The sequence below is a fragment of the Mytilus californianus genome, unplaced genomic scaffold, assembly GCF_021869535.1.
Source record: "Mytilus californianus isolate M0D057914Y unplaced genomic scaffold, xbMytCali1.0.p SCAF_6, whole genome shotgun sequence".
NCBI classification, from domain to species: domain Eukaryota; kingdom Metazoa; phylum Mollusca; class Bivalvia; order Mytilida; family Mytilidae; genus Mytilus; species Mytilus californianus.
Window position 1 is genome coordinate 78,746,843 of NW_026262712.1, and position 11,261 is coordinate 78,758,103.

Consider the following 11,261-nt stretch of genomic DNA (forward strand, 5'->3'; position numbering starts at 1 on the left):
CGAACAGTTCAAATTTATTCCAGACACCCGCGCAAATAGCGATATTGAAATTGGATAATTGCATGTTTATCTTTTTTTAATTTTGGCATTGTCAACTTCTGAAAGAATAACTAATATTGTCGAAGTAATGTTAAGGTTAATAAAAAAGATAGTTTTTGTTGATTTAGTTGAATTATATTTGAATAAGGTAATATATTGTTTTGATGTGGTATTATGTAAAACAAACTGCTGGTTTTGATTGAAACCACGAAGTGAGGAGGTAAGTTACAAATGTTCGAGATATGGCAAACGAGTCGAAAAATGACTACACTGAGGTTGTAAGTTCGAGTCCTTCACTTGGCAGGTGCGTTCGACTTCAATCTTAATTGACTAAGATTGCTAGTTTTCCTACCGAAGGTCGGCAGTTTTCTCCGGTACACCGGCTTCCTCCACCAATAAAAACCGGCCGCCACGAAATAGCTAATAGTACTGAAATTGGCGTGCAACACCAATCAATCAATCAATCAATCAATCAATCAATCAATCAATCGAAAAGTTACTCAAAATTATCTAATTGTTACAAAAACATTTATTTGTTCAAAGGAAAACGAAGCAATTCAAGTGTATATTCGTCCCTTTCCAACTTCTCCGAAAAGAATCTTACTGACACTAATGTTTCCATGATGCACTCTTACATATTATGCATTCTTACATGCTGCACTCTGTTTATCTTTAATTAAGACTGTTGGATTTCTTTTGAAGCAGACTATTAAGAAAGTTAACTTATTGAAAACTAAAAGAAATTCCACTTTAGTATCTTCCGCCTCTATTTTGCTTCCTATTTGAAAAACTACGTTATGTTGTGCGTCATGATATTGCTTCAAATTCTCATTCATCATTTAAGAATGCACGTTCATTATTTATTTTAAGCATTTTGACTTATTTGTTTCCATAAATTGTCCATCAATTCCTTCTTTGGGGAGATTTTTATGGCGATTGACATTTAAATTTTAACACGAGAGCTTGGACTTTGTTTTATTGTTTAATAATTGATATTTTATAAACAATCAAATATAACATTATGACCAAAGCCATAACTTCCAACTGCAGAATGAAAGCATTTGATGTAATTTGGATATATGATAACATTTAAAGTAATGATTAAAGCAGATCATGTGACAAATTTACACATGAACTACTTTGTTAACAGATTTCATAATTAAATACCCTTCTGCCAATTAGGCATCAAATTCAATTTTAAAAATAGCTGTGCATTGATTTAACACAATAATGGTCTTTGTATTTGTTTTTTTATTATCTCTACCTTTAAATTTCCATGTATTATTGAAAACTTCTTTTCTTTAAAATGAATTAGAAATTTAGGCAAATAAAAGTTATATATTAAATAGTTACGTTTCAGTTAAGGTATACATGTACTAAATACACTAGAGATTATACTAGTCTAGAAAGCATATAATATAACAACTACGAAAATATCCATTATAACTCTTATATTGCTATGAAACAGTCAAATTTCAAATACTGTACACCAACTTAATTTTGCGAGCGATTTATTTTCGCGACTTTCGCGAGTAGAAAAATAACGCAAATATGTAAAACTTAGATCTTTCCTTATTAAACTTCATCAAGTAAATTAGAAAATCGCGAAATTAAATAGCCGCGAAATATACTAGAAAGGGTTTAACGCGAAATAAAGTATCCGCGAAAATAATAAAACTGAGAATGGAAATGGGGAATGTGTCAAAGAGACAACAACCCGACCATAGAACAGACAACAGCAGAAGGTCACCAACAGGTCTTCAATGCAGCGAGAAATTCCCGCACCCGGAGGCGTCCTTCAGCTGGCCCCTAAACAAATATATATACAAGTTCAGTGATAATGAACGCCATACTAAACTCCAAATTGTACACAAGAAACTAAAATTGAAAATAAGTTGGTTTACAGTATGTACGTAGTCTGATGATGCATATATGACTAGTATATGTTTATTGTGTATTATGTTGAGAGATAACAACTAAGCATCTGGTCAATACGTCGATTATTTTACCTTCATATTTTTATCTTAAACTTCTTATCTTATGATATTTCTATTTTAAGCTAAATAAACATAGAACGTGCATGATTTAGTGCCTTTCATACGATTACCATTTCCATTTCTCTAAAATTGATATTCGATAATCATCCCTACTTTCAAAGTTTTTATAGTTGTTGCATTGAGGCATCTTTTTCCTCCCAAAGCAAGCTCATAGATGCCAATACCGCCAAACAATTGCTTTACCATTGGCATAATGAAATAGGTCTATAGAATACAATTGATATATTCTACAGGCACTTTTATGGTACAAGAAAGCTATCGACATTATTCCGACATCGCTATGTAGCCGAGCTGCTAATGGTGACAGCAACATTTTAAGCACGCCGCCTGGATGGAGAAATTCAGTACAGGTTTTTCTCCGAAAGCATCCTGCACCTCGTGATGATCATATAGCTCACATTGATGTAAACATACCCGACATTGTCGATCGAACAACTGTCAACCAGACACAACTACTAGCTGACAGGTATAATTGTTTATGATTTCAAATATTCTGGGTTGTAAGTTTCCAAAAAGGGTAAACAAATTTAAAACAAAAATACAACCAGAGAATGGTGTTATTATAGTGAAAAACAAATATGACAGACAGCAACCAAAACTACCATTGAAATACAAGCTCTTGACTTGGTACATGTATATAAAGAATTTGGCGATGTTAAGCATGTTTGTGAACGCTCAACACTCCCCTCTTTTTGACCTTGGACAATGAAGAGTTTTTACTTCTGATGAAATCATTTTTATACAACCTAAGGAAATTCCTGAAAATTGCCTGTCGTAGTCCGAATCGGGGACATGCAAGTGCGGCTGAAATATGTGTGTTGAAACTATTATACGGTCTACAAAACAATTACTGGCATGACATTCATTTCCTCTTCTTATTGTCTACGAAATGCGGAGCTAGCGTCACGAATAAGAAAAAGTTGAAAATAATAAAATGTTCTATGAGGAGTCGAGGGCGCCATTTCATAAGGCTGATGTTAACGATACGCGCGTCTGGCATAAAGAAGTCTAAAATTTTACAACTTTTAAATTAAAAGTTCTAAAGATTTGATCGAGTGAGTGGTCGAACTTTATAATGACCTATCTATAATTATATTACAATTTGTGTCATTGTTTGCTGCCTTCGCCAATTGATTTACTTCTAATATATCCTGATATCAGGACGTTGGTTTTTTCTATCAAATTGTTTTCCTTTTTCTTTAAAGGCCTGTTATAAATTATCATTCTGAACGAGTTTCGCTCATTGTTGCAGGCCGGACAATGACAGTTGGCTGCACATATCTTATTTATTGGTCTTTGGTGGATAGTTGTCTCCTTGTTTGATATCCATTCAACTTGCATAAATTTAATATGTAGGGTTGACGTGCAGACTTTCTTGATTGATAAATCATATGTTGTCAAAATACTTACAGAAACGGAGATAAAATATGATTTCAATTTCAGTCAAATTGACATGATTATTTTAATTACCTTCCTCAGGTATACTCAAGACAAAAGTGTGTATAAAATACATAGCACAGTTCGAGTAATGGGTCGAAGTATGCAAACTTAGTCATCAAGTCATCTTGCTCAAACGATGCAAATAATCCACCATTTGATACTGATATTTATCGATAAAACACTTCCCTAAAATAACACAACTGCTGTCATGTAATGGCAAGAAATAAATTTTCATTGAAGAAAACAATCAAGCAAGAAATTTTGAAAATGAAGTGAAAGAATTGACATGAATTATTGAATGTCAATTCCGTACGTAATCACATAGAGCATCAGCTAAGATTAATACATAACTATGCATTCATTTACCCACTATCTCCTAATTTCTCGTTATCAGGAACTATATTTCAATGCAATTTTCGGCATATTTGAGTTCTTATTATCGTTGCGCAGGGTTTTTTATTCAATCTTTGGTCTTCGTGCAAAATGCATGGCATTAAAAAAAGAATAAGGTGGTCATCTAGTATCCGAAACTTTTCTTAAAAGATACTGGATTTCTAATGAACTTTTAAAATATAAATTTTTATTACACAATGCATGCAATGTGTCCTTCATATTTTAATATTTGATCTGGATTTGTTTATTTTGTTCTTTGATATACGTAAAAAATGAATAGACAAACGGTTACTTTAACTTATCCTTAACCAGATACTGAAATTCAATAAATCTTTCACAATGTCGTTCTAACATAATGTTACTGTACATCTTCTTCTACTTTTCGATTCGAAGATTTTAGGAATTTCCATTAGCAAACACTTTGCAAATCCTTGTATGGTTAGAGGAGGGGAATCAGTGAGTCTGAATTAATTGGCTTTCGTTACATATTTTTTTAAAATTCGAAGTTTTTTCATACAATTAAATACTATGATGAACATCTTTATATCAAGTGTAAATTTTAAAGCTGCATATCACATGGGTTGTGACCAATAAATATGACTACATATGAACGTACAATCAGGGAATTCTCCCTATCCCTTTATCGTACAGAAGCATGACCAGACCATAAACCTAGCCGATTTGCCTTTGATATTTATCCCCGGTCTTCTTTAGAACTTTATAGGTTGAACATAATAGTTCAAATGTTATGTCAATAAATACCTACACTTACATTAGTTTATAACATTACCGATGAAGCAACACACAAACAATTTGAATTTATAAGCATATCTATTAGTCAGAACACGGTTTTGTCTATGGACTAGTACGATGATCATACTACATCTGCCCATGTCTTAAATTCATTGTTCATTGCTATCTTTTTTACTCGACGATAACTGTTAAATGTATTTAGTGTCAATAGTGTTTTAGTAAGTCTCCCAATCCACCAATGTCAATAGTGTTTTTTAGTAAGTCTCTCAATCCACCAATGTCAATAGTGTTTTTCAGTAAGTCTCCCAATCCACCATCAGAGAGCCTAATGTATGCAAAATGAAATTTATTTATCAGAATGAACTGTTTTTCTTTTGTTTTCAAAAACAATCTTTCATTTGTATTCAGTTTATATTGACAATTATATAATATACCTGTGTGTAAGCTGAGAATTGCTTATGAGAAAATCTTCCCGCTGGTCAGATTTTAGATATTAAGTGGCGAAGCATCCAATATAAGATTCGATATGAACTTTATATCTTGATCACAAACAAATGAAATTAATGTGAAAATTTCCGCAAGGCATTGTATAAAACAATAGACTATCCATGCTCTTGTCGGCAATTTTATGAATAAACCGATGCTTTTGAATAAATCATAAATATTAATAAGAGAATCATATTTGAATAATCCAATTAACTTGCACCAAGACACAAGTTGAAGAAAAGGCTTCTTTCATGTTTCAAGTTCAATTTAATTGTAAAAATCAATATTCGAAATGACAGATAAATTTACTGTTGTAGTGTTTTGCCGTAGTCCGCTCACACAACAGGACATACACATAGTCTGCGAGATAAATGAATAACGACCATCCAATATCAGTTATTTTGATTGATCTGTTAAATTGTTATTCGGACAAAACTTAATTTATATTATTAGAGGATTAAATATGACATGTTTACATCCTGATGAATGAGAGGGAATTTGATTTTTTATAATTAAAAAATCATTCATTCAAAAACGTTTTCCTAAATAAGACATGGTTTCTGAAATTCAAAGGGGCAATGTCTCGACAAATGTCCTGATCCGTATTCAACATTGAAATTAGCATTAAATTTGACATTAATTTTGATGAAAATTACGGTTGGTTTGCATGTTCCAAGGATAAAAACGGTTAATATCATTTAACAAAAAAGTACGACGAAACGAGAGCAAGCGATCGTATTGTAGGTTTGTGGAAATGTAAATGCACAAAAGACATACATATCTAAAGCATTCCATTATGATTAATTCCCTTCAGACAAGAAAATTATTGAAAACAGCCTAAACCTTTCCGAATGAAGTACATGTCAAATCCTTGTTGCAAGACCAGAAAAAATAACCATAGCTATTTCCTCATAAAATATAAAACTACCCAAATATCTACAATGTCAATTGCTTTGCCCTTATTTTATATAGACATATATATGTGTATGTTGAATATAGTATTAACCATTGTTATTAATTCTTTACATTTAAGGTTGCGTTTATTGATATCAATATTAAGGGGTAACAGACTTGAGGCTAATTTACTGTGTCACGTGTATGATTGGAAAATAGAGAGTATGTCAAACACTGGTGAACTACCTTTAACCGAAGAAGAGGACGACCAACTGGAATCTGTGAACTTAATGTCTAGTAGAAAGTTTCGGCATGGGTATATTGTGCCGAAAAGGCGAACTGGCAAGGTATATAGTAATCTAGATAGGCCACGACTCCATCGACGTGAAGCAGCTTCTGTAATGGAAAATAGAACACAGCGACAGCATCAGATGTTGCGTCGAACGTCATCAGCTGATACCGATAAACAGTTACTAAATTCTTTTGACAGCCAAGGGCTTGGGAAATCAAAATATAAATGTTCAAGTGAATTTTCTCTTAACCATTCATCGCGACTAGTCAATAATAGTGATCTTGACAATGTTGTACAGTTTATTCAAAAGTTGACATCTTCAAGGTCAATGAGCAGTGACAAAAAGTTGCACTATGTCTCAGAACTTATCCTTAATTTAGAATTAGATAATAATGATGGCACTCATCTCCCAAAAATGTCACGAAGACGTTTTTCACCGTCTGCAAAAATCATAAAAAAGATATCAAGAAAAGGTTCGGTGACAGACAAAAAACCTACTGAAGAAATATCCGAGCTAAATCGACGTTTATGTCGATCCCTTGATAATATTCTTGATATCGATTTAGATTCGTTCAACACTGATCAAAACAGATTAGATCAGTCGAAGTCCATGTTTCATATCCCCAACGATCACCATTTAAGTAGAGCATATATCACAAACGGGCATGAATTTAGCGATGTTCCTGAAACCAGCGAAATGTCTTCAAAAGAAAGCATAGATTCAACAGTTGCAGATGGAGGCTCATCTCATCTAGTTATGCCAAACGAAAAGATGCATGATTCTTTTGCTGAAAGACAATCCCCGTCAGCATGTACCAGTGAACAGGGAGATGACACTCAAAGCTTGCAAGCAAATACAGGATCTTACATTATATTTCATAAGCATTCGAGGGAAAGAAGCATCGATTGTTTTCCAAAAGAAAACTCAAGCAAAGATAAAAATAAGGAATCTATGCAAACCGATAATCAGAATGAGAGTGATGACGACAAGAGATCAACTGGAGAGTCAAAAGAAAATTTTAAGCGGAAGTCAGTGACTCGGATTGCTAGTATGTATAAAAATAGGTATGGATGTAATATTAACCAACAAAAAATTCCGCATATCAAAATGTTGATGTAATGTTTTTATATGCATAAATATTATAACAACCAATTTACTGATAATCAGCTTCTGTTGTACGATATAATATGGTACCGGTAATAAGGGATCATTGGTTTTATTAGTGTTATTACATTATAATATGTTATTTATGATAAGGGCATTATATTACTTTTATGTTTGCTTGAGTGTATTATTGCTAAACAAATACATAATTGGAGGGAAATGATTGTTTAACAATGACACAAATTAAATAATATAATTTGCTTGATTTGATTTTCTGAGTATTAAGTGCATTTGCTAATAAACCTTTGTGTATAAAACATAATAGCTGAAAAAAATATTAGATATTCAAATGTAGCTTGTCTCTCTTCTTTTCGACTTCATGTAATTCTCCCGGAGTTTGTTTGTTACCTTAATTGTCTCTATTTCCTCGATTTCCTCGATCTGAACATCGGTCGACTACTGCCGCTTAATAAATAACATAGTTCCATTAAGCATTTAATATTTCAGAAGATCCTGGAACCTGCCGTACAAGAATGAAAACTTAAACACAGAAACAATGTCTCAAGTTTTACCTGACAGTGAGTTTGATTCGCCTCTCCAGGTATATAATCTCCAAATATTAACACTTGAATTTTATAACTTACATTTCCCATTCTGAGATGTATAAACTTCATGTAGCCACCACTACAAATAATAATAATAATAATAATATAGATTTTACCTTTGTCTTACAAAGTATCCATGTCATCTTCAAATGCCTTCCCATTCACCAAAATTTAGATTTCAAACATTAATTTATCTTTAATTATACCTGCATGCATAACATATATATGGGTCGTCTTTAAATCCGTGTTGAGTTCACGCAATTCGAACTGTTTTTTTTCTCAATATTTTTCTGTGTATATCCGAAATCGCCATTTCGAAATCTAAAGACTATTGAAATGTTCATTGGTCGTACCCGAAATGCAATTGAACGTCACGTCATTGGTCGTTGTTTACCAATCACAACATTTTGATGTACATCTTTGAATATATTTTCTAGAATGCATTATATTCTGATTTGCTTATTTTGTTTTTTCTACATTAGAATACTACCTTTACACTACTTTCTGAAAAAAAATATGTCTTTTTTAATGAAGGTTCTATTTGCTACGATCTGATCGGCGCAATACGTTTTATGACACGTTTGTTTAAGTATTACTCAGATTCTCAATTCCCTACAGTATGTGAATTGTAACCAGATTAACGGTACATTGTGTTTTTTTGTTTGTTACGAGTTTGAACATTGAGAACAAATGTCCATGGCATATTAGTAAGTTTGTTATCTATACTACATATCTTAAAACTTTAGATATTTAAGTAAGCTGCAGAAACAAAATAATGATTTTATGCAGTTTTACTGTTCAATTTGAAGAGTTTTAGTTACGGTTACATATTTGAACAATCCAATTATTATTTCAGAAGAAAGCAGTCAGGAGGAAAAATAGTATTTCTTTATATGATGTACAGAAACCCGGATCATTCGAAGAATTTGACTTTTCCAGTGGTATTTTTGGTAGCGCTCCTCGAAAATCAATGCTTAGCCTGTCAACAGACTTGGGGTATGATAGTCAACATGACCACCTCCAAAATGATGACCCAAAAATAAAATCAAACGAGTTCCAGAAAGATAGACGACATTCAATTACTTGTGGCACAAGCGTACTTAAACTTCGTAGAACGTCATCTAATGAACTGAATGGTCAGATAAAGTCTCATATATTACATTCGAATCATGGTAATTTCAAAGAATATAAAGTATGAAGCAAAAAATAGAATCTATGTATTAAAATGTGTGTTGTACTTCTTTCATTTAATTTTCAATACCGTTGGCTCTTAATTGCTTGTTCGGTAAGGTATGACATATCCGTGTGACAAATGTGCAAGTTAACGACATGCATTCATTTATTTGATATATAATTCCTTCTGCCTGTTAAATTAATTAAAATTCATGACACTTAGCAATATTACATGGACTTCAATTTTAGAAGGCATTGGAGAAATTCAATGGAAAATAAAGAGAACTTTCATTCTGAAATTGATGCAATGATATATGATTAGATTTTATGGGCGCAGCCATTTTATGAAGATAACATGGCATTCAGAATTAAGAGTATGGCTAATGCTGATTGGTCGTTGTGTGCGGCCGATATGTTTTATTACTAGATACTTCATCCACTCTGCATTATACCAAAGGCAAAATAATATAATTTCCTTAGCCCTAAAGGGCATGAGAAGTTTTTTCTTCGCTGTGACGAGATACGTATTTTAAGGTGCAGAATTGAAAAGCAAGGGAGATAAGTACAAAATTGCGTTAAGAAAAGCAACGGGAACCTATATTTTGGACCAAAAAATAATGTCCGAATAATGTTTCTTTAATTCTAGCAAAGTTTTATTCTAAAAATCAACTTTCTAAAGTCTGTATCTCGAAAATGTCGCCAATGGGGGATTCAATTGTTGTTTGCAATCTATTCAGCGTCGACATTTCTTTATCATAATGCTCAAAAAGTGTAAAAAACAGTAATTGTAGGGGTTATATGATGTGAAACCGTATTTTTTTTGTGTTAAATAAATTATTGATCACCGAGTTTTTAAACTATAGTCTATTTCATATTTGTATTGTGTTTCACAGTTGGAACAAGGGTGGGCTCGACTTTTGAATTACTGTGGAGAGAATATCACGTTTTTTTCTGAATTTCTGCTGATTTGTTTGCAAAAAACATGTACACATCTAGAGTTTGGATGTAAAAATCGGTTTTAAAACATGACGATATCGACCCAAGTGAAATTACCAAATTTAGTTATAATTGACAGAAATGACCAGCTTTAAACATTAAGATATTCACCTGAATTGAAAAGTAGAACAAAATAAAATAGCCATCAAATTTTGAATTTAAAGAATAGCTTTCAATGTTAAAATACAAATATTTCCACATTTTTGAGATTTTAAAATTCTATAGTCAGACTCTGTTTCAAAAATGTACTTTTATAAGAAAATAGTTTCATTTAAAATTGTTGTTCAAAATTCATCGTAGCAGTTACTTATAAAATCGGTTTTGGGGTCAATATATTCAGGACTTGATGGCCTATACAGAATCACGGGAGTAGATAAACATTATCTTCTTAGCTTGTTTAACTGTACCGCATTTACTCTAAAATCAGGGGAAAAATATTCCATTTTTAAACTGGGGTCAAAATTCAGTTAGTAATGAGAGAACGTTTTGAGGATGATCTAGGTGTGGCATATATGTTTGTGCATCTAACGCACTATGAATTGCATGATTCTAGAAATATTAAATACTGTATAGGTTACAATAAACCATTATATTTTATGGGTGCAGCCATTTTATGAAAATAGCATTGTATTCCGAATAAGGAGTATGGCTAATTCTGATTGGTCGTTGTGTCCAGCCGATATGTTTTATTACAAGATACTTCATCCACTCTGTATTATACCAAAGGCAAAATAATATATTTCCTTAGCCCTAAAAAATTTTTCAACGCTGTGACGAGATACGTATTTTTAAGTGCAGAATTGGTAGGCAAGGGAGATAAGTACAAATTGCGTTAAGAAAAGCAACGGGAACATATATATTTTTTGGACTACAAAATAAATACTGTCCGAATAACTTTTCTTTAATTCTAGCAAAGTTTCGTTCTAAAAATCAACTTTCTAAAGTCTGTATCTCGAAAAAGGCTACAATTGTCACCAATTGGGAAATCAATTATTATTTGCAATCTTAAATCAATTCAGTCAACTAAG

General features: G+C 32.4%; 1 protein-coding gene across 5 annotated transcripts in view; it reads left to right on the forward strand.

Moving 5' to 3' along the window:
• LOC127705300 (uncharacterized) overlaps positions 1 to 10,157 on the forward strand; it is a 34,080-nt gene extending 23,923 nt beyond the window's left edge. Inside the window, exons 10-13 of one of the 5 annotated variants that reach the window (XM_052209615.1) lie at positions 2,330 to 2,562; positions 6,202 to 7,419; positions 7,967 to 8,060; positions 8,921 to 10,157. In XM_052209615.1, the coding sequence (XP_052065575.1) occupies positions 2,330 to 2,562; positions 6,202 to 7,419; positions 7,967 to 8,060; positions 8,921 to 9,262 (1,887 nt within the window). In that variant the 3' untranslated portion in view covers positions 9,263 to 10,157. Of the gene's footprint in view, positions 1 to 2,329; positions 2,563 to 6,201; positions 7,420 to 7,966; positions 8,061 to 8,920 lie in introns of those variants that run through there. The other 4 variants (XM_052209616.1, XM_052209619.1, XM_052209620.1 and 1 more) reach the window with 4 other exon arrangements.
• The last annotated feature ends 1,104 nt before the right edge of the window (positions 10,158 to 11,261 follow it).